Raw genomic sequence first — 24,259 nt, 5'->3', positions numbered from 1 at the left:
TAAAACATTTGGAATATTCCGTTAAAATATTCTTTTTTCTGTTAATTTTGTCATTTTATTAAAATTTTGACAGAGCATGGTGGACCTAATTCTTAAAATTTATTTTTCTAAGCAGTTTACTGATCTTTAAATCTACCCTCTATACTCAAAGGTAAACAATTATTTTATCATCATAACAATTATCATAGCTTCTAGACTTAGGCTTTTAGCGTTTGCTAAACTGTCTTTAAAAGAACTGCAACAAGAAAAAGAAAAATATAAAAAAACTAATAAGAAACATAAAGAACATTCCAAGAAATACCAAAAATTATTGGGATATTATCTACAGAATACAGCGTAGAATCTACGCATCCCAAGAAAATATCGAAGTTCTTCAAGAAATTTTTGAAGAAGATCAGAAACCTCTTCACATTTTGAGCATCGGTTAGATTCGCCATATCTGGTATCAGAGCTTGTTTCGCTCAGAAACAAGTGAAGATCAGGCTTATGCCACAAAATTGGCTCCTTTTATCAAATAAAAAAAAAGTCAGACCTAAAAATTACCAGTCTTTTTGTACTGAAAAAACTACTGATAAGTGGCAAGTGTGCTTTCATTCAAAACATATTCAAGAAAGCCAGTACTCCATAGAATACATTTGTAGAATATTAAATATCCTATACGACGAACATATTCATCTCCAAAAGGAGATTGAAGTAGCAGATATTGATCCGTTAAGACCTAGCCTGATTAAATTTCTAGATTATCTATATATAGAAAAAAAAACAATAACAAAGTTGCAGAACAACTCGAAAGATTTAATCTTCGATTAGATCAACTCAAAGAAATAAATTCCCAATTAACAAATAACAAAATGACAAAATTAACAGAAAAAATAATATTTTAACAGAATATTCCAAAAGTTTTAACAGAAGTACCTTATTGATAACATAATAAGAGTTCAGGGATCTCTTTGATCATTTTTAAAGGTCAGGGATCAAACTGTCCTTACCACATGAGTTCAGGGACTGTTGGTGAATTTTCCTCAAAAGAAAATTAGTTAAGAAACTTGATCAGGGTTATCTGGATCGAAGAACAATTACACACAGTGGTCGGTGGTGACCAGCCAGCACATGAACACGTGGAGATCATGTGCTTAGGTACTGAACCAGACTCGTGGGACAGTAGTAGGGAACTGTCCTGTAGAAACCCGTTACCTACCTCTTTGGCTGCCTTCCCCTTCCCATGGGGGATCTCTATTTTAAAATGACCCACATTGGTGGATAAAAAGAGCTTCATAAATATTGGGGTTCCTTCCTTCTCCTAAATAAAACTTTCCTAGTATTTGGTACCGAATTTCGATATAGACAACATCTTCTCCCTTTTCATTAATTTGCTACCAAATTATAGAGGAGGCTTGGACTTGAATCCAGGTCCTCAACATGGCCACCATCTACTACTGTCTACCAATCCTACTATCACCAACCAAAGTACCAAACCATGTTAATAGGGATCTAACCAAAGACAGGTAAGCACATAATTGACACAGAAGAAGGTGATTCGAAAAGAATGCCAATCCGAGTGAAGTAGGTCGAGTACTACATCGGGGAGAATAACGTACCTTTGGCGGATCATACCAGATTACAAAGGGAAGTGCTAATCTGATGTAAGAAGAAGAATAACGGAAGCAACGAAACTGTTTTCCAAGCCAGATGCCTCGTCATTCCATAACGGACACGTCATATTTTATGATTATGAGTATTCATGTCAGCTGCGTGATATGTTGTTTTACTTCAAGATGACTCAAGTTTCTAATAGTAAATGTAGCAGCTAAGCTGCAGTGAAGGAATGGGTTATTAATGTCATCAACGATGTGAAGTACAGACCACTCCCAATCTAATCGAAAATAGAAAAAATGAAACAATATCAGGTGTCACTTATTCATAACTGATCTAAGGTAATCAGCTGATGGAGTCTACATTCTTTTGCGAGCTTCATATAGGTAACCCAGGATCACAACAGCAGCACAAACTGTAACTCCAACTGCGCCTTGTGCCAGTACGGTGCTATCCTTTGTAATAATTTTGGCGGAACTTGAAGTAAATCCAAGCTCAGATAGCTTCTTATGTGATTCAGCATAATCTCTGAAAAATGCTTCCTCATCCTGCCAGAATGTCACATGCCAAATATTAGCAATGGTGAACAAAAAATATATCAAATAAAAAACATCACAATCAGAACGTTAATCTTGATCTCTTATTCTAAAAATATTTCCCTGCTGTGAATCTCATTTTAAGGTAAACTCATTCTCATCCACATCCGTTAGGATACTTACATCTTTACCCCTCTTTTCTTTTCCATATAAACATGGAGATGTAGACCAGTAATTGATCTAATACGATGCATGTTCTAAAAGGAATAACCTAATAAAGCATTACCTAACTTAACGAATAACAATGATTCCCATCACAAAAGTAAGAATATGTGGGACTGGACCGCACAGGTCACCAACTATCATCGTCTCCATCAACGAGTCACCCATTTTAGGCAGCCAATTCCCATCCCAAGCTAAGCACCTCACTACACAATTCATTTTATTCATCCAAGAAGACTGGGAGAATGATAGTTACTCAAATGGTTCCCAAAAAAAACCAAATAGCAGCGACTGTGAAACTGATCCAAAATTAGCCTCATCTTAGAAGTCACAGAGCTCTAGTTGCACTATACAGCAATGATCCCAGTCTAAGCCGGTACTAGTTACAATCACCTCAGCGAACTCCATTATAAACTTGATCAGACTAATACGTAAGCGATCGTCAAATCCATGTCAGTGCAGAAGTCACAGGGATTATCAATCAAAAAACAAAAAAAAAATCACAGGAATTTTGTAAAACTTGGATTACAATAAAAAATGAAAGAAAGCTTGGATAGGCTCCATTTGTAGTTCATAACACAAAGCGCTCAATCCAGACTAAAACCTGTTTTACTGTGGGACTGTTTGGAATATACCAGGGGATAATTAAAAGCCAGCATGTAGATGGTTTAATCAAACCCAATCGGTTTCCAAGTGGTTCACAGGTTAGGGTTGACCAGATTATGCACCATCAGAACATTGGTCAGGCACATTTGTTTATGTTGTAAAGGTAGCACCAACTATGTAAAAGTATTTATAGCAGTTGCAACACTGTTAGTCAAGAAGGACTGACCTATATTTCAGCAGTAAAAGAGAACTAAACATGATCAAATTACCTTTGCATATAACTCAACAAATTTACGGAACTCAGCATCATCTAATAGAGCTGTATCTGATGGCAGTTTCAGAAGTCCCTCTGATTCTCCTTTCAGCAATTCTCTGTTGTCAACAATCAGTACACATGCATTCAGACCAAAGTGGAAAGAGTTAATATCATAAATTACAAAATTTTCACTGTCATGTTCAAATCTTACACGAAGTATGAGTTATCAAACTTCAGAGGTTCCTGAGTCCAAGGACCATCAAAACCAGATCTCTCAGGATGTGCCCTTCCCTATAAGACCAAAAGAGATTAACAAAAATTGAGCATGTGATCTATCGCAATAACAAAGAAAAGCCAAAAAGGGAAATAAAAATAAATTTACCAGCGTATGCGCCCCAGAGAGGGCAACAATATCCTTGCCAGATAGCCCCATTCGATAGAAGATGTCCTTCAGATGTGGTGCACCTTATAATTGGTAATTCAATCATCAGAAATAACTTTTGTCATTATAAAAAAAAAAATTTGAACAGCCAAATATCTCGACTGAAATTGCAGAAGGAATGCAAACCAGCAAACATATCATCTCCACATAAGGCTCTAGCATGCTAAATTACATTAACAAAGCTAGGAGAAAGGAGCGTAAGACCGGAGGCCTGGAGCTTAGGTAATACTAAAGTGCCTATTTAAACTGATTGTTTTACTCGATATCGATGGTTCCCTGAAGGCAAATCCTACAAGTAAAGTAGGCACAGACTTTAAATTCTCAGCATTTGCTTTCTTATTTGGCTGCCCACTTTGGTTGATTGGCTGCCAAGTAAACTGATCGATGTGGTTGTGAAATTAGGGTTCTGGAGCATAAGTTTAAGAAAGTTGATCTGGTTGCCCACCTTGAGAACAAAGCTAGTTAAGGCCATACTGCATCATATGTTTATGAGAAGAGGCAAGACCATTGGTCTTCTACTAAGACGATGCAAGTCCTCAAGTAAGAAAGGTTAAATTTCTTCACGTTTCCTTCTTTTTTATTGAAAGGGTTGCATGTTAATTACAAGAGCGGTATCAGTCCTTAAATAGTAATTAGAGAGAACGGAATGTTTGAATCACTTGAATTTTCAGAGGGTAGGTGAATGATATGATATATCCTGGGGTGGTGGAGTTCAACATGGGAGAAAAATGCAATGGGTTAACAGAGAACAATGTGAACCATCCCAGAGCTTGAAACGGATTTCCTACAACTTGTAAATATAGATCAGAGAAATGTTGAAGAAAAGCATTACTTCTAGTTCCCAATATACATTAAAGTGTTTTGACATCAATGAATACATATTATATGAAGACCGAGTTGTTGTGTTGTAACGCAAGAACATAAACCTAGCACTAAGTCCAGAAAGACAAATCAGTGGCCAGTACAGTTGTATTAAAAGATGTTTCATCAAAAGATTATTATGGGTTGGACTATATATTATGGTGAATATAGGTGATATGTCGCGACTTGGATTGCTTCAGTCTTTGCATGCATCATATCTATTTCACAGTTCACTTTCTAAAGACATAAAAGAGAACCTCAATACCAAATCCTTCTGATTGCACTATATCGCATACTTCTACCAGATGGAAACTCAAGCTATTTCCACTGACCAGAAAATGGAAAAAAATAATGAAATTGAAATGGTAGATAAGATCCAAAATGCCCTATTATTTGTCCTCTCATTTTGCACTACAACACAGACCAATGGAATGACAATATATAACATTCATGTTACTAGTATACTCTCATCTAGTCTAACTAGAAAATTCTGAAACTTCACAAAAATGGATTACATTCAAGAAGCAATGATCGAATTGAGATGCTAGCATTAAGCAAACCAGAGAACCAATATATTCTCAAATGTTGTATCAACTTGCAAAAAACCATCTAAGTATTGCAACATACCTCTTTTGGCATCTGGAAGTCGTCCTTCCTTGGGAGAAATTTTTGAATCCTAACAATTAGATAGAACGCTTAGATACTGTCTAACAATCTGGAAAGCAATGTGAGGAAATCAGCTGCTTTCTTAAAATAAAAAAGAAGTGACCAGTACTTACCCTCCTTCCAGGAGTAAAATCAACAGTGGGCCCTCCAGTGACCTCAACAGCAACAACACCAGCGAGCTAAAAATAAAGTAATTTTATTGTTTAATTGCTTCATTTAAGAATCCATGCTAATATATATATTAGCATTGCCAAACAAATTTAGTTTTGTAAAACCATAATCACCTGGTATAAATCTGCATAAGTAATCTTTGGATGCTTAGACTTCACTTCCTCTGACATAAGAAAGGCAATCATCAGTCATATAAGTATGATGTACAACACTGAAATAATTAGAGCCGGGCTCACATATACATCAATCATCAATGTAGTTACAAATGATTTACAATTTTGTTTAGTTTTTACTTTACAGATAATCAACATTTGACAGCTGAAATACAGACAATCTTATCTTATTATTATTATCATTCCCTTGTACAGATTCTCTTTAGAAATTTCTAAAGCCATGAAAATTCTTCTTCATTATGTAACGAATATAGTAAACCATCTTGAATCCAAGAAAATAATCAGCCTATAAGGACAAGACCTATCTGTATTGCATACAAGACCGACAGTACAGTACAGTACACTTCACTTCAAACAACCTTTCTATTTCCCAGTTCACAGCTACGACAGAACAACCAGTTCAAGATAAAAATTACGGTCATGCAAACAACAATCACAGGTTTACAAAACAATTATCGCAAGCGAAATAGCACAGCAGTTCTCACTTTTCATATACCAAATTGTCTTTGATTAATGCCCATCATATCTTGTCCCAATTATAAAATCAAGATTAACAAGCAAAACAACTCGATCAAAAATTAAAACACAAACAATATGAACACACCGCAAAAATCAACAGCCTTCTTCAATCCACTATTGGAACCATGAGTATACTCCTCCTCGTTCCTAATCGAACCATTAGGCCCACCGGTCTTCGTCTTCGCATCGTAAGTACCAGCATCGTGCCACCTACACATCACAGCCGATTACAAATTCCGAATTCAAGCTCCGTACAAGTAATCACATGCAGATATGAACACAGCTAATTCTAGCTACTGTAAGACGACGAAAACGAAGATTAAACCAAACGATTCTCGGTCAATTTTTCACAGGAATCAAATAGAGAGAGAGAGAGAGAGAGAGTACGCTAGTCGGAGCATGATCGGAGCGCAGTTTCTATTGGAAATGAGAGCGCGGAGATCACGGCGAGCCTTATCGACTTCTTTGAGGTAGTCTTTGTCAACGACCGGCGGCGCCATCGGAGCGAGGACTGAGTGTGCTACTGCGGCGAATCGGAAGAAGCCAACAGAGTGTGTGTGATAGTAATGAGAGCGATGAAAGAGAAATGGGACTATATAAACCAGTGACCTTAATATAATTATAAAATTGAAATTTTACCCCCTCGGGGTATTATAGTCTTTTAGGTGACATTGAGCGGCGTATTCGACATCTTCCGGCTCGTATTCGATGTCTTCCGGTGTGGTTCCGGGCGTATCCTTAAGTGCAAAGGTACGCCGGGCCTGAGAAAGTATCGTACAAGCTCGAATAGTGCCCGTGATATGTCCGTAAAATTTTCAACTCAATTAAAACAAGCGGTGAAGCCTACCATACAATCACATGTTTGAGGGTCGTGAGTTCGATTCAGATTAATTGTTTTATTTGAGTTATTTATTCGATTAAAAAAATGCTATGAGGATAATGAGGATAAAATTGTGCTCACAATTAGTTAATTAGTTAATTAGTAAGAATACTGATTGAACTAAAATGCACCACTTATTAAGGACATGCTCACAAGTTTATCAAGGCTACTAAGAATTACCCAGTAATCTTAATTGTGTAGCATAGTGCTGATCAAACAATTCATAACAGACTTAGCTAGTTAAAGTAGGCTAAAATTATGAAGTAAACAATTGAGACCTATTTTGAAGTAAACAATTATGAAGTAAACAACGTTAGTAATTAAGTATGCAGCTCTTGTCATCTTCTAAGTTCCGAAACCTATTTTGTCTCAGCCGTTACATTCAAGATCCCGTTTGCATATAGATGCAAGCAAACCTCAAACTTGTGAACTCCGGCAGGAGCCGCTGGAATTCCACCAAGCAAAAAATTTCCTAGTAAATTATTCTCCTTTGGTATCGAACTCTCACCCTCGTAGAGGTAGATGGATACAACTTTTTGGTTATCACGCATAGTTCCATAGGTCTATTTCTTCATGACCATGTATTTCTGGGAATCAAATTACACATGTATCGCTTGGAAATATCACGGTTTTTTTTACACTCCACTCCAAGTGAACGAGGTGTAACATCACTAAGTGTCAACCTCTGGAGCCTATTCCCATTTCGACTACAAGCACTTAAATAAGTTGCTAAAGCAGCGGCGCCGTACGCAACCGCCTCATCCGGGATGATACCCTTGCACAGTTCCTTCCCGTTGAACACATCCTGCAATAGCTATCTCTTGCACCTTCGGAATTCTAGAAGAGCCACCAGCAAGAAGCCAAGAACAACATCCCACACTCCTTGCGTCCATGCATGCATCGCTCAAACACTTCTTCACTGCCTCCATGCACTTTTTGAAGAACTCCATGTTAAGTTGTTCAAATTTGACACGAGTAATAGTTTCACCGAAATCTATATCCTGGTCCAAATAATCAATGTCGATGTCAACTGAAGATGTGAAGGATAGCCTCCTCTTTGCCTTCTCACAAGCATTTCAACCTCGTAAGAGCTCTCGAGTTCCCCCTAACGTCCAAACTGTGCTTCCTATTGAATTGCTCTGCGCAATAGTTCACCAATTTGTTATCAAAATCTTCTCCTCCAAGGTGAGTGTCTCCAGCGGTAGCCTTAACTTCAAAAGCACCAAAACCTATCACCAGCATAGACACATCTAAAGTACCACCACCCAAATCAAATATCATGACGTTTCTTTTCCTTGTCAAACCAGCCTTCTTGTCGAGGCCGTAAGCAATAGCTGCAGCAGTTGGTTCATTTATAATACGAATCACATTCAGGCCAGCCGCTTCAGCAGCAGTTTTGGTAGCCTGATGTTGTGCGTCATTGAAGTAAGCAGGGACAGTAATAACAACATCTTTTACAATTGATCCAAGATAGGCTTCGGCGACTTTAGCATCTTTTTGAGTACCATGGATGATATTTCTTCAGCATCGAAGTGTGTTTCTTGTCCCTTGTCCTTCACAACAATTATGGGCTTATCATTAGGACCCTCAATTGACCTTGAATGGCCAAAACTTCTGTTGGTGCAAAATGTTTTGCTCCAGCAAGGTCAAACAACACTGCTACGCACGAGTAGGTTGTCCCCAAGTCAATCCCTATCGCATGACCCGCCATTGTTTCAAGAACCTTCAAACATGATCGAAGAAACTGGTCCCAAAGATTGATTGTCTGCTGGTTACTTGGTCATCAGGTTATTTATAAGGTTAGGTTCATGGGTATAACGGTGTTCCTTGCGAAAAAAAGTTTTGTGTATAGCTAAATGCGAACTCATACTCCCATTATGATTTTAGTCCAACGGGATCCTGAATGTCACGGCACCATCGAAACAATCAGAGGCTTCAGAGCAATGTTTATATAGAACTATAAAAGCAGTTCGGGCTCCGCTGACTTTGTCTTATTTGTTTATCATCACTTCTTTTTTTTTCTTTCTTTTTTTATAGGAGTTTATCATCACTTTAAGCATGCTTAATGCTAGTGATATTTGTTTATCATCAAATGAAGTTATACCCTGTCATTAATAACAGTGTCAGATTAGATACATCTAACTGTTAACATGCATGACGTAATTCTTATGTGCTGCAACTTAATATATACTGTATACCTTTACCATTGATACAAGTGACTCCGCTGTAAACAATTTTGTTTGGGTTACAATAATTCCAGTAAGCAGAAAACTCGCTAGCTTCAACTCTTATTTTTCCTTTACCAAAGCTTAGAGATTTACTCCCAGTGTAATCTTGCAGTTCTATTGAGTTTACAAAATAGGAAACCTCCTAACTTGTAATATGTTATCCAAAGACAAAAGCTATAAACATTGCTTAATTATAGAATCCGGATTGGCTAGGGAAGGGAAAAAAACACACACAAGTCCTTAATGTAATTCTCATTGAAAGATGTATAATGCTGAATTGCTGATACCTTCCGTGTGAGCAATTTCAGTACTTAAGTTCTCATTACTCCAATGTAAGCGTCTTCTTCACTAAAGTCATCCACCAAAGCCAACCCATATCTGCTAAAACATCAGCAACGCAAACTATTTCGGATAACCTTGCCAGTAGCATCATTATTCCAATTTCCAACCATGTACACGAAGAAGCAAACGAAATTTTGCTTAGAAGATGATATAGCTAGGAATCCTATTTCACATGGAGAGTCAGTGGGCACCCTGTTTCAAGCCTCCAATTCAAAAAATAAAGAGGGAAAAACTTTAAGCTTATTCTGCAGTTCTCCACTGCAGCTCTAGCTGGACCTGTCCATTCTTCGAGTCTATGAGGTGGTACTTCTGGTTGATTCGTCTATTGGAAACAACGTCGGAAAGATTGATTTGGATATACCCTAGAGATTCCTGATTCCACAAGAAATTATGATTACAATCATGTATCATAAACTAAACAAAATGTCAAACAAAAAATCTGGATCCTATAATATTCCCGGCATGCTAGCTACTAATCAGGGCTGTAGAAACTAGAAAGAAAATGTATTGGCATATTTATTTTTATGAAACATAATGGGGGGAAGGGATTTCATTTTAAGTTCCAAAGCTATCCATAGATTATCAATATGAACAACAACAGATCAAGAGAATCTCACAATCCAGTCTATACAGATAAGGTCAAATAAAAGATCACTCAAAATGCAGCATGCTTATCCAGCAGTGAAATACAACAGAGTGCAAATATACTTGCATACCATGTAAAAGAACAGATATGATCCTCACCTTTCCATGCAGCAGGCCCAATTTTGATGAGGTACTGACCACCTCCACATGTAATTTATCGTTAGTGGGAGGTTCTTCAAGCATAAATTGAAACTGTTCTTCCCATCTTGGATCTCTACTCTTCTTTAGGTGCTGCATGATCGAAATAAGATCATAAGCATCCAGACTGTGATAAATGATAATCTTTGATTTAAAGATTGGATCATTTAAATCACGACTGTCTAATATCACCATTCAAGTAACAAAAATATGCATACATTCTTCATTGTCTGTGAGTGTTTGTGACGCACAAAAAATTGAAACGCAATAAAGTAGTAGTATAATAATACTAATACGAATAATAATAAAATAATCATCATCATCCAGCCTCTTTCCATACTCTATGATCTTATTATGTTCGTAGACTTAACTGTCCCTTGCCATCTTCTGATAGACAATATCACCACCAATGTAAGTATGTAATTATGAATGGTGACATAATTAAGTTTGGTTCACAGAGTAGTACCTGGTATAGCCCAAATGTTAAAGTAAGAATGTTATTGTGACTAACGAACACGATACAGCAATCTGACAGAAAAATAATCTATAATCCATTTCCCTAATCATCGAATAACAGAAACAACAGTATTGAGTATTGACACGGGTCTAATTGATTACCTAGTTTTGCAAAGGCATAAGGTATAATATTTGGAAGATAAAAATCTACAGTAAATTCAAATACTGACATTTCAATGTTTGAGTGATTATACAGAAGACCATCCATGAACACAAAACAGCAAGTATATCGAAACCAGGATGACAAATAAATAAAGAGATATTTAGACATAAACCCAATTTTGAAGCCCCTACTTAAATCTAGGCCCACACCCAAAAGTTTTTTCAATCTACACCCAAATTAATTATTTTAACCTAATATTTTTATAACAAATATTTTTCATTTAGAATGGTTTCACTTTTTTACCCTTTAGGTTGAGAAATTGAAACTCCTCCTTAAAATTAGTTTTGACCAACTTTCTAATTTAGTTAACATTTAATTATATCTATCATAAATGAAAATTGCAATTTCATTTTGGAGAAATTTGAGAAAATTGGGTATCAACATTAATTTAGAGAAATTATAGAATATACAAGAGTGAAATAAATGTATGATTGAATGAATTTTGATCTTATTTTCTTATTTAAGACGATTAATTATTTGAATTTGTCATAATAAGCCTTAAATTTTGTCTTAGTGTTTGTTTCTTCATCACTTGATGTCTATTTAGCTTCTTATCACTTTATGTTATTAAAGATTTTTTTCATATATTTGGAATATACTTTTTATTCTCCTACATATTCAGCAGATTGAAAGCACCTATCATAAACCAAAACAACCCTACACACTATAATTTAAAGAACATAATGAAATCCTCATAAATTGCCCAATTTAAACACTATAGATGCAGATCTTACTACCTACTAAATAATTATCCAGTTTACGTATACATGTTAAACACATGCAAATCATGTTACCTACTAAGTAGATTTTAATGTTCTATATAATAGAACTTTTTACCTCAACCTTAGATTCACAACAAAACCATAAACCTACTCTACAGATACAAATCCAAACCAAATTGTGAAACCCACCTACTCAAGAGAAATTATGAAACCTACAAATCTCAACCAATACACAAGTAACCATATGAATCATCTTACATATTTAGCAGACTTAAAGAAAAACATATCTATTTCGTAGAATCACGTACTCCACTAAACAATAATGATTATGTTTTTTACCGGTTACATAGATTCTTCAGATTTAGCAAATACACATACACACACTGAAAACATAGAATAACAAAAATACCTACTCTAAGGTAGTACTTGGGTAAGAGATTTGGAGGTGATAAGGAATTTCAAAAATGAAGGGATTTCAAGGTGAATGGATTAATATAAAGTGATGAGATATTAAATTGAAACTATAATTAAGCAATTTAGAAACATACCAATGTATTTGTACCAGTGGCAAATAAAGTAATTTTCATCAAGAACAAGTTTTATTTCTTATACCAAATAATTCTTTTTTTATTTCTTATTTAACCTAACTGAAAAAGTTTTAATTGTGGGTTTAGATTAAAAAGGGTGTTGATTTTTGGGTCTATAATCAATAACCCTAAACTTGATTTTTGGTTTGAAGACTGCTGTTAACTTGAATATCAAGAATTTGGAGATTGAGATTGATTCTGCAGTGTTGGTTCACTTGTTACAAAACTCCAACCTATCCAACCATCCTTTGGGATCTTTGCTTGAAAGTTGCAATAATCTAATGGCGTCTATGGACAATGTGAAGTTGGTGCATATTTTTTGAGAGTGTAATATGACTGCTGATGTTTTGGCCAAGTTTAGCACTAGTCATGAGATTGGTCTGGTGAAGTTTGACAGTCCTCATGTGTATGCCTCTCAAGCATACCTTGATGATCTTGGTTCTGTCTCTAGAGCCAGGAGATCTGGTGCTTGTTTTAGCACTTAATTGTCTGCTTTTGTTTTTCCGTTGGGCCTTTTAGGTCCCGTTTGTAACCAAAAAAAAATAAAGTAAAATTTTAAATTTTCCAATAGCCCCATACCTTGGTCCTTTTTTCCTCCCCTCTGAGTATAAGTCGCACAGATGGATTACAATGATGCTTTCCTTCAAGATCATGACCTTCATGAACAATGACAACAAGCAAACCTCCACCAGGTGGCGTTCCTTCAGGAGCCTTCTCTAATGTCTGTGTTTCGTCATACCCTTTTTGCATGTCCTCCTCTGCAAATGGTTTATAAGTTAATTCCAACTCAAGCTGTCCATGGTCCTTATTCTGAGGATCATTCAAGTCCATAGTTTTAAGGAGGTCCATAGTCAAAAGTGTTGGCTCATCACTGGGGATGTCTTTCAAAGGTATTACATTCATACCCATTTTCTCATGTTTTCCCACCTAAAAGGAGAAAAAAAGCTTCTGATAAACATAGCTAAAACATAAAACATGACTTCTGATTGATAAACTGCCATAAAATACCTTATCCCAGTCATAAACCATAAACTTCAATGCCTGACTTTGTGGGTCTTTAATAACCATTTTAAATTCCTCATTCCATTCAGGGTTCAGGTTCTTGTGCTTAACAGCGGTCTTCTTTGATGGCATATTGCTCTCTGTGAGCTTTAGTTTTACATAAGGATCTGAAGCACCAAGAAGATCATACTTCCTTAGCTTCTTTGCCCTCAGAACCTTCACATGAAGAATCCCTACCGGCCTGTTAAATGCTCTGGAAATTCAAAGAAAGTTTTTCAGCCACAAGAACAACCAGAAATTATTTGCCAAATAATTCAGAGAAATACCGAAACATACTTTGCTGGATCCATGATCGGTACTTCAAGAGTTTTCGGCCAGAGATACATGTTAGCAACCTGGTCTTTGATAAGCTCCTGCAAGAAAGCCAATTCTAGCACAGTCAACACCAATATTATGAACTAATAAGCAATTAAGCATTACAACAAGAGGAAGAAATCTTCTACTAAAATCAGCACAAGAATGAAGTGACGAATAAATAGAACAAATCAATCAACTTCCTAGGCAAATGAAGTGATAAAAGGAGCAAGAAGAGTAAACCCACACTTCCTGTAATCTTCATACTGATCTAACATAGTTGAAACGAACACAACTTACAGTCCATTTTCAACTATCTAAATAATAGGTTCATATGAAGAGCTAAGACTCAATGTCAAATACAAAGTTAACGCTACTAGTAACAAGTTAGCCACAAAAAGCTATTCCCTAGGATCTTACTCCTAAGTAGGACTGACCGACTAAGATTTGAAAATGAGAAAATATTGCTACCTGGCAGCATCTTGATAACATATTAATACATGTATTCAACACTAACCCATGAACAAAGGAATGATACCAAGTGGCCTGAGGATTGCAATACCCATCAGCACATCCCTATTGTCAACTTCTCTTTTGGGGAACTTGTCTGTCACAAAGAAGTCTCCACGTATATATTACCTACCCTTGTTCTAATCTATATTGAATTTTATATGTCTTGTAAATATATTCCCTTTATTGCATTCTTATGCTACATTTACTCGCAAATTTATATATTTACCATCAAACTTTTTGACGATCTTTATACATGTTGCACTAAATAAATTGTAAAATAACTTCAGTGTACTGAAATGTGAAATAATCTCTCTACTGATCTGACAGGCAAAGACTACAATAGTAACTCCCAAAATGATATTCATATTAGTATAGCTAGTAAAGGATAATTTTACAGAAAATTAGAATACAGTCTGCATACTCCCATGAACAACATTAGTATTTCATCTTGAAGGGGGTACCGAACACAAAAGGTCAGTTTCTGGCATAAATGACAGTTTGTTATGCTTAGCAAGTGTATGAGTACTTTTCGAGCAGGATACACATGACATCCTAAGAAAGTCATCAATACCTGGACATATCTGTAAAGGCCAGGTATTGACATAAGATCAGCGCCTACAAACTTTAATCCAAAGTCAACATAAGGCTGCAAAAGAGAGGGAAAAAATAAAAGAAATAAAGATTTAGTATTAACCGTAATATATACAGACTACATTCCGTGAGAGTAAACCACACTGAATAGATTTAACGATGAATGTTCAGATGAAACACAATTTTGTATATACCAGGATAACCTGGACTTCTAGAATGGATTTTAATGTATATATTAAATCATGTGAGATACGGAAATCTAGAAGGATTGTAGAATTAAACTATTTAGAATCACCATTTAGACATACTGAAACCAACCAGATAACCTACTGCCCAAAATATAACTTAGCACTTGCGTCATGAATTCACAGTACCATAAAAAAGACATCTATTCTTGAACAAAATATTTACATATCGAACATATATATCAAAGTAAACAAGTCCCAAACTAAACTAGATAGCTCTTTTAACACATACCCTATCCATGAGAGATACATTGATTTGGGCAAAACAAGGAAAGCTTGGGACCAAAGGCTTCAAAGTAATACGTGGTGCGGCAAAAACTTGCACATCAACCACCTGAAATAAACCACGCAATAATATATTAATAACACACACAAAGCATTTTTCTAGCAAATTAAAATGCAAGACCTGAACGGTTGCTGTGATTCCATATGCTTTAGCAGCAACAAGAATATTAGGATTTGCAGCCCATTTAATGGAGGGCTCCATAATCAGCTCCTTCTCATCAGTTACATAAACTTTCATACCTAAAGATAACAAGATTAAAAAAAACATAAATAAAAAATGCAATGTTTTGAAGTTACTTCAGTACAAAAGTAAATATATGTAATCACATCACAAACCTACAAAGTACATTAACATTATTATCAAATTAAATCCCAAGATATGAAGTTATGAACCATACACAATCATTCAAGAGGAAACAAAGACCTCAAAGGTGCCTATGATATATGATATAAACCTCAAAGTAAAACAATGGATCCCTAATTGTTCTAAAACTCAGAGTATTGGTCATGAAAAGAAATTTCAAAGAGAATTTTAGGTTGGCTAACCTTGAAAGGTTGGTGGTAGGGAACCTAAAGTCAGCTTCTCAAATTCAACAGAGTCAATCTTGTACTTTGGTATTTCCTCAGCAATTATGGGTTTTGCAATATCTTTGGCAGTTTTGCAGATTGCCTATAGAAGAACAAAAATAGAAATACCGAGAAACTTTACCAAAAAGTCGAGGACAGCTGGAAAAGCAATGAGCTATGCATAACTAAAATTGTCCAGAACTATTGAATCACCTTGTCAAGATAAGGCCACATATATTCGAGAAATTTATTTAGCCAATCAAGCTGCAGAAGGACAAAAGGAAAATATTGGTAGGAACATAAGCGCTAAAACACTTATGATGTTAGGAACCACAACATAACAGAATGAAATAATAAAAAGTTGTAATAGAAGTAACTACATACGCGATCATAGTCTGGATTCTTCACCCAAAGAGGTATCTCAGGAAGCATCCGGTCCAAAATTTCTGGTTCTTGATCAACCAACGGCTGAATTTGGGGGTTCTGAATAATAGCAATCAATAACTATTTAAGCAAAACAGATACAGATACAGATACAGATACATATATGGAGCTTGCATGAAACATACTGCACATAGTTTTCACAAATCTTTTATCTTATCTCTATATGCAGATTTGAGCTGGTAGTTTTGATAAAACAATGCATCCATTTTCACATCTTCTTCGATTGTAAGGTCTACAAAATTCTCCATGTATAGTCCATATATATTTTTATATAAACATTACAAAAATAAACAGATATCAGTAATTACGGCTACGCAAGTGTACATGCTCTCTCCAAGCTATCATAAGTTCCGCAATTTCGTCATCGAAGCACCTACATTGCTTTCCATATTTCATATTTTACAGCTCACAGTACAATGTCACCCTCTCTACTATCTAAATGCAAAAGAACACTGCACCACGAACAACTTGAAAGCTGAAAATCGAACCATACGCACATGCACATAACATACACACACTCCAACAACCAATAATATCTGAAACGATCACCAAAATGAAACCTCTAATTCAATATCAGTTACAAGTTGAAAATACAGCAAAATCAAATACGCAAAGATCAAAATCACACCGTGCTGACATATGACAAAGCTTCTTAGGCGCATTGGATTAAACAACGAATATGAAACCCTAAAAAATTAGTATTGTGATCAAGAACAAGAAAATTGAAGCGAGCAAACCTCGACATCTGAGGATTGGACATAAATGAAGAGGAAATAGCCGGCGACGAGTCCAATCGAAACCCCTAGTCCGAATCCAAAGAAGCCAAAAATGGTGCTGAAGAATCCCATTTTCTCTATCACCTTTTTTTTTATTCTTCTTCTTACTCTGAAATCCTCCACAAAATCCTCATTTTTTTCTTTCTTAAGAACTCTCTCTCCTTCGGATCACTACGCTACGGCCTTAAATTTGCAAAATGACGCTATTGTCCACCGCGGGCTTGCCTTGTGAAGCGCGATCTCATGGTGGCAGTTTTGGAATTAGAGGGAGAGTGACGCAAAGAGGCAAAGAGTAACGTATTCGAATTGAAACCAAATCGGTTACCCCAAAAACGGCACTCGGTTGTGACTTGATTAGAGGACACGTGGCAAAGACGGAGACATACGTGGAAATATTATTCGTGGCTTACTAGAAATGTGGGAAAAAAAATTTTCATTCGGCAAACTACGTTATAATGTCTAGTGGCTCTTTTTACCTGTTATTGACATATGAATTTATTATACTAAAATTATAATTTTATTATTTGTAAAATGACCTTTATGGGTATTGATAATTTTGAACTAGAATTTCAGGTTTAGAATTTAGAATTTAGGGTACAGGGTTTTAGAGTATAGGGTTTAGGGTTTAAGAGTATAAGGTATAGGGTTTTAGAGTTTAGAGTATTAGAGGGTAGGAAGTAGGATTTTAGAAAGAAACTCAAAATAATCTTTGATAAAATAGTTTAAATATGATTTTTTTAATTAAATCATGAGTGTTAAATGATGATTGGAATTGATTATCACCAGATATTACCATATTTCTGAGGCAGTGACACATTAAGGAAAGTTATGTGTTAACCATATTTAACACGATAATAATTGGCATCTGAGAAACTTTAAGGCTACTTACACCAAGGTCAGCCCCCTGTCCCTATGCATGATGCCATGAGTAAGCTTTCTCAACTAACATTCATGGCGTGGTTGCTGCCACTATATAGAATCATACAGCAGTAACACCTTCTACTGCTTGCACCAAGTGATGGAACTCGAAAATAATCCACAGAGGGTTACCATTTGTACAGTCTCTTCCTTATCCTACTTGGGCATTCCAAAAACCAAAGAAACGAAATGACTGGACTTCAGATCTCTAAACACCAGCTTAAAAGGATAATAAGTATTGCCTTGCATGTGCTTGTCTCTCAGATTATCATAAAATTTCAAGCAAGACGAGCTACTTTGGTATTGATTGGTATTTGATTATGCATTTGACGAGAACTGCCAACGGGTCTCTGGTAATTTGCTGCTCAATGTCCACTATACAACACAGCCGTTCTAGCCTTGTAAGGTGGAGGTCAAGGTTCACCACCATCTTCCTCATCATCTTGTTGCTCTTCTCTTTATATCGCCTTCTCTTATGATGATACGAATTGCCTTGAATAGAGGATATTCAGAGATGTAGTATGTTCCAATTCTCGTGCTTTTTCTCAATTTCAGGCCTTTATAATATTTGGAGAACCCAGGGCTTCAGATACCACACTATGAGTACCAGACAGGGAAGTTTTGCATCATCCTCCTCCAAAGGTGTTGTGAATGCAGATAAGAAGCTTGATAATCTTCGTGTACTTAATTATCACTTCTCCGCTAGGTATATGCCTTTGTTACAGCCTACAGTAATCGTTGCAAGAACATATCTCAATATCTCATCGTTAAAGTGATGGACACCTAATTTATTATTGAAATCCACGAAATCAAATATAAAAATAAAGCCAGAAAACTAAACACAGAAATCCACTTAATCAGAATATAACGACCCCAAAATTTCAAGCTTAAAAACTCAAAATTTCAAAGTCGTTAAACACCAAACAATTTCAACGAATCGAAATCATTTAAAATGCCACAGCGGATCATCTCTGAGTTCAAAATACAACTCAGTTAAACCGATTATTACAACCCAAATTATAATTCAATATTATAACAAATGGAATTGTGTAATTCTCACAACAAACTCACAAGATAGTCACACAAAATCCTCACACAAGCTGGAGATAAATAACTTCAAGTCCTATGAGCGGTCCGTCAATTCCCGCTAATCCACACCTGCGGAGTTATCCACTACACCATTGAATTGGTGCACCAGGATTGTAAACACAAACCCGGTAAGCTTTACAGCTCGTATGAGTAAAATGAAAATATAACTCGCATAGTAATATATATACGAAAATCCACAAATCAAACAAATATAAATGCACTCATGAGTTAATGGACGGCCCATCTGGTTGTCCCAAAGAAATATGAAAAGAAGCGCTCATGAGAAATTAAGTAACCCTTCTGGTTACCCAAATGCATTTATAATACGGGTACCAAGAACGCTGGTACACATCTGTTACCCCTCTCGTAATACACCGCCGATATTGGATAGCCACCCGCTACCCAACATCCAAACAATCTGAGTACCCATGAGCAGATAAGCACCCGTTACCTCACATGCAGTATTAAGGCAGACAGACTAGAGCTCTAACTGTATCGTAACTTTCGCCCGGCCAAAGGCTAGGTTCCGACTTGCCAAACACGTACAATAATCTCACATCATATTGTACCAAATCAAGTCCGAAGACAAATCAACATTTTAACAATCTCAATGTTAAAATCACGTACAATAATCTCATATCATATTGTACCAAAAATCAAGTCCGAAGACAAATCAACATTTTAACAATCTCCATGTTAAAATCACGTACAATAATCTCACATCATATTGTACCAAAAATCAAGTCCGAAGACAAATCAACATTTTAACAATCTCCATGTTAAAATCACGTACAATAATCTCACATCATATTGTACAAATCAAAATCACATGCTCGATATATAAATCTCGTCATCAAAATGACATAAATCACGATAAAATCATAACAGTATATTATATAGCAAACTATATATATATATGTACATATTTACCATTTATACAATATATATATAATCCATTATATCATATACATGTCATATTTCATAAACACGTCCGAAGACAAAAACTCGTCCGAAGACAAAACTCATTCGAAAACAAAACTCGTCCGAAGACAAAACGTTTTAACAAACACCATGTTAAAACCACGTACAATAATCACACTTCATATTGTACAAATTAGATCACATGCTCAATATTTAATTCTCGTCATCAAAATGACCAATTCCAATGAATTCATAACAGTATATAATATAGCAAACTATATATATATATGTACTTATTACCATTTATACAATATATATGTAATCCACTATATCGTATACATGTCGTAATTCAATATTAAAAACTCTTGTAAAATCCTGAATCTCCACAAGGGTAGATTCGTAAATATGTGAGATTTTACTCACCTTCTTTCCTGCGTGCAACTTCCACGACCCTGAAAGTAATTTCCTCACTCGTTTCGTCAGTCACCTAATAGCACGATAAATGCTTAGAAAATGATACTTAAAATATCAGGTGACGAGTTCAGCACAGCTAAATGTTGTTCATAAAACATTGTTCACGGAACACTGTTCATGTTTACTAATCACTGTTTTTGCTAAACCACTGTTCACAGTTACTGTTTTGCCAAAACACTGTTCACAGTTACTGTTTTACCATGACACTGTTCACATTTACTGTTACAGATCACTATTTACAGTTACTGTTACATATCACTATTCATGCGGAGTTACTATTCATAGTTACTATTCATTCGGCGTTACTGTTCACCGCCCGCCACCAATTATCACCAAATTTCACCACCACAACCTAAACAACATTGCCAACAACTTCCTAGTTGACACCAAGGTCTAAATCCGAGTCTAAACAGTCTAAACAACGAAGAACACAAAATCGGCACTATTCACAAACCCTAGAAATTGAAATTTTGATTCGGGTACTTACACTTCGATTTGGCTCGATTCCTTTTGTGGGAATGTTGTTGGGACTGAGACAAGCAAAACCCCCCAAGAATCTCGAGCCATGGTGGCCGGAGGAGGCGGCGCCGCCACAGCAGTAACTTCCGGCGGTTTCTACGCCGTGTGTGGTTGTCGCCGGAGTGCAAGGCGTAGCCCAAAAGATGGAGCTTGTCGAGCCCGTCAGTTTGATAGGTGGCACGACACGAGGCGACGTCGGATGGTGGAGAAATCGGCCGGAGAAGGTTTTTGGGTCGGGTGAACAGTACCCGAGCTGATTTTTAGAAAAAATCTGATTTTCTAATTTTTAATCTCATCTCCTTCCTTTTATACTATTTCCAAAATCGGAAACGAACTTCCAACGTTAATAACTTTCGCATCCGACGTCCGATTTGAACGCGTGACGTGTCCACGAACTCGTATCGATGAGCTCTACGACTTTCGTGAAGGAAGTTTTCGCAACCGAGCAACGGAATAAAAGTCGATCTATACGTTGCCGTAACGTTACGTTTTCTAATTAAACGATCCGAGAACGTTTCCGTTTTCGTTTCGAAATGTCGCAAACCTCCAATTGTCATCTTGAATTAATTTCACAAGTTTAACACTTTGAAATTACTCGACATTTAGTTTCTAAAAATTCGGGGTATTACACAGAAAATGGAAGAAATGAGACAAATGCAACAAATAAAGATCTATTTAAAACAGTACATAAGTCTTCATGTACCTGAGGCCTAACAGCATAAGCAAGGCGTTGCATATTCCATTTTGATAATTTGACAATCCATTAATTTTTAGTAGCTCTTTAACGTACTGATTTTACACTTTTGATTACTCAATCAAACTCCCTTTGTATAGACTATCCAGTCAAGTACCTTTACCATGCTTTAAGGGTCATATTTAGGTTTAATACGTGTTCTTGTTAAAAAAAAACAATTCAATTGATAGAAACATATCTTTTCAAGTTGCTATAAATCACTTGGGATTTACATAATTTGCACGACAATGACATATAGCTAACCACTGACAACTCCGTCTCATCAATCTTTAGCTAACCAATGAAAACTCCGTCTTCTTTTTGCCATTGCTCTCTGGGCATATAATGGTTTTCCAGAACAGAGAAGGACCAAAGATAATTGGTGGCCAAATATGTAATCGAGAAACAGAGCCAAAACAAAAACAGGCAGCAAAATCGATTTCTGCTGCAATGACAGGAAAATTCAACATTTGAAGTCAGGAACTTCAGAAGGCCGAAATATAAAGTAGAAGTGAAAATCATACAGATAACTGAGACATGAGAATAATGCAAAACATGATTAGTATATTGCCATCTAATGTGAAGTTGAGATTTCTATACATTCTATAACAGCTCAGAAATGAAAAGGACTTGTATAGATGGATACGGGTGCATATCATATTCGGTCCTTTCCAAATCAACAGGCCAGGGGCTTTGGTTCATAGGGTCTCACAACTATCAGTATTATAACTCAATACCCAGTATTTGGCACATGGATGGATATGGAAACTGAGCATGACATCAGTGACAATCAACATCAATACAAACTTAATCTACTTGATATACACTATAATACAAGAAATTCCTACTTGAAAGTATATATAACAGAAGTACCTGCATTGTTTGAAACTTAAAACTACTAACATATAGGTAAAGGAGAAGGAAAGAAAGTTACCCAACATATACATATATATATATATATATATATATATATATATACACATACATACATGGAGCTTTGTATCCAATAGTTGATCGAAATAAGCTTGCTCATCCTGATGGGGATCTGGCCATAGCTCGGTCTAATGCGCAGTGTGTACACTCTAGTTCCATAGGGAAGCTGGCCATAGCTTACATTTCCGTAAATGGCTCTGAATTTTATAAACTTATCAGTCACTGTGGTATTATCCAAAGCAAGTTCAAGCAGGCAAAATGCAAACACGAACAGACACAATTTTAAGGTTTCAAATTGGCAAAGATGAAGAGCATACCTTGAAATTGTTCCAATGAATAACCCAGATTAATTCCGAATTGAAGGAGAAACAAAACTCCTAAAATGTCAAAACTACCATGAGTCAGAAATCAATGACAACAAAGAATCTAATACAAATCAACAAAAGGATAATAAAAGGAGATCCACAAGTTTTTAACGTTCACTCTGTGTAAAAACCCACAAAAGATAATGAACTGAGTATTATGCAAACCGATGCTTGAGCCTCTTGGGTTTGTGTTGCCTTCGTATTTCCCACAGAATTTGCTGGGTGCCCGGTTTGAAGATCGAATTGGAGTACGTTTTTGAACTCTCTCTCTCTCTCTCTCTGTTTCTGCTTGTGTTGTTTGCTTAAATCTCATCTTCTTGGTGGGTTTGCTAGAGTTCTCCAGGTAGATCACCATGGAAGCCTTCAAGTGAGCGAGAAAAAGTATCCGGGAGCATAGAAATAGGGGAAAATAATAGGTTTCGTCAACAGTGAATCGTACAGTGCAAATAGAGTTTGGTGTGCGACTGTGCGGTTGACCCAACTTTAGTATATACAGTAATATCTGTTGAGGATATCATTTGCTTTCCTGTTTGTATCAGGAAATGGGAGCATTGCACCTGTGCTATTTTTCATTTTTTCATTCCGAATCCTTAACCTTAAGCAGGGACAGTAATATGAAATTTTGCTTAGTTTGATGGAGCAAAGGAAAAGGCCCAATCTTAATGAGAGGTAACGAAAACGTACAAGTTCTAGTCTCTTTACGCTCTTAAGCAAAATAACGAGAGGTAACGTGAATAAAGTTGATTGCAAGCTTCTATCTTTTGTACAATCAACATGGAATCCCCTTCTTTTTCGCATCATTAATATCAAAGCAAACTTCAAAATTAGGGGATCCTGCAGGAGTTACAGGAATGTCATCAAAGGAAAATTCACCTAAAAAGTTTTTTTGTGCAGGTGTTGCACTCTCACCCTCAGCCCGAAGATGGGGAAGCTTATAGAAGCTTGATTAGTTATCATAAACAGTAGTAAAATTAAGTGCTTTTCTTCATCACAGGGATGCTGGAATTTCTCCCAAAAAAAATCATTGCTTAGTTATCAAATTTGTTGATTAGATCTTAATTATACATATGGCTATGGCTAAAATCATTGTTATAAAAAGAAGATTAGTAGGGCATATCCATTAACATTACAAATAATTTCCATGCTTGGCTTAAAAAAACATAAAAGTTGATTCCGGATGCACCCATAAACAGTCCGTAGAGCACAAATTAATTTAATCTTGATTTTTTTTCTTTGACAGGGGGTTAATCTTGGTTCTTATTAA

At 36.1% G+C, this 24,259-nt stretch overlaps 3 protein-coding genes and 1 pseudogene across 3 annotated transcripts; all 4 read right to left on the bottom strand.

The window, feature by feature from the left end:
* LOC126782252 (heat shock cognate 70 kDa protein-like) overlaps positions 1-9,132 on the bottom strand; it is a 92,608-nt pseudogene extending 83,476 nt beyond the window's left edge.
* LOC126784614 (L-ascorbate peroxidase 3-like) lies at positions 1,721-6,603 on the bottom strand. Its single transcript, XM_050510088.1, has 9 exons — positions 6,433-6,603; positions 6,131-6,255; positions 5,467-5,516; positions 5,296-5,361; positions 5,144-5,192; positions 3,596-3,678; positions 3,425-3,504; positions 3,227-3,329; positions 1,721-2,141 (listed from the first exon to the last, which is right to left on the bottom strand). The coding sequence occupies exons 1-9, from the start codon at positions 6,543-6,545 to the stop codon at positions 1,953-1,955; spliced, it is 858 nt and encodes a 285-aa protein (XP_050366045.1). The 5' UTR covers positions 6,546-6,603; the 3' UTR covers positions 1,721-1,952.
* A 603-nt stretch (positions 9,133-9,735) lies between the features above and the next one.
* Positions 9,736-17,115, bottom strand: LOC126784608 (synaptotagmin-1-like). The gene is made up of 12 exons (XM_050510082.1): positions 17,005-17,115; positions 16,208-16,306; positions 16,037-16,087; positions 15,803-15,926; positions 15,378-15,496; positions 15,204-15,305; positions 14,707-14,781; positions 13,605-13,681; positions 13,275-13,521; positions 12,846-13,193; positions 10,240-10,371; positions 9,736-9,867 (listed from the first exon to the last, which is right to left on the bottom strand). The coding sequence occupies exons 1-12, from the start codon at positions 17,113-17,115 to the stop codon at positions 9,736-9,738; spliced, it is 1,617 nt and encodes a 538-aa protein (XP_050366039.1).
* Positions 17,116-21,600: 4,485 nt separating this feature from the next.
* LOC126782251 (uncharacterized) lies at positions 21,601-23,350 on the bottom strand. The gene is made up of 5 exons (XM_050507467.1): positions 23,161-23,350; positions 22,948-23,007; positions 22,682-22,825; positions 22,632-22,647; positions 21,601-22,142 (listed from the first exon to the last, which is right to left on the bottom strand). Exons 1-5 carry the CDS (start codon positions 23,348-23,350, stop codon positions 21,992-21,994), a joined length of 561 nt encoding a protein of 186 aa, XP_050363424.1. The 3' UTR covers positions 21,601-21,991.
* Between the last annotated feature and the right edge of the window lie 909 nt (positions 23,351-24,259).

This window comes from Argentina anserina, chromosome 2, assembly GCF_933775445.1.
Source record: "Argentina anserina chromosome 2, drPotAnse1.1, whole genome shotgun sequence".
Lineage (NCBI taxonomy): Eukaryota > Viridiplantae > Streptophyta > Magnoliopsida > Rosales > Rosaceae > Argentina > Argentina anserina.
This window is presented reverse-complemented; position numbering and strand designations above follow the sequence as displayed.

Coding starts and splice junctions, on each gene's coding strand:
- LOC126784614 (XM_050510088.1), bottom strand. CDS start 6,545: ATGGCGCCGCCGGTCGTTGACAAAGACTACCTCAAAGAAGTCGATAAG. Junction 5,362..5,466: donor CTTATGCAGATTTATACCAG/GTGATTATGGTT, acceptor CTTTATTTTTAG/CTCGCTGGTGTTGTTGCTGT. Junction 3,505..3,595: donor TCTCTGGGGCGCATACGCTG/GTAAATTTATTT, acceptor TTGGTCTTATAG/GGAAGGGCACATCCTGAGAG.
- LOC126784608 (XM_050510082.1), bottom strand. CDS start 17,115: ATGGGATTCTTCAGCACCATTTTTGGCTTCTTTGGATTCGGACTAGGG. Junction 15,497..15,802: donor CCTACCACCAACCTTTCAAG/GTTAGCCAACCT, acceptor TGTTATCTTTAG/GTATGAAAGTTTATGTAACT. Junction 13,522..13,604: donor CCGATCATGGATCCAGCAAA/GTATGTTTCGGT, acceptor TTGAATTTCCAG/AGCATTTAACAGGCCGGTAG.
- LOC126782251 (XM_050507467.1), bottom strand. CDS start 23,350: ATGGTGATCTACCTGGAGAACTCTAGCAAACCCACCAAGAAGATGAGA. Junction 23,008..23,160: donor CCCAAGAGGCTCAAGCATCG/GTTTGCATAATA, acceptor TTGACATTTTAG/GAGTTTTGTTTCTCCTTCAA. Junction 22,826..22,947: donor TTCATTGGAACAATTTCAAG/GTATGCTCTTCA, acceptor TAAAATTCAGAG/CCATTTACGGAAATGTAAGC.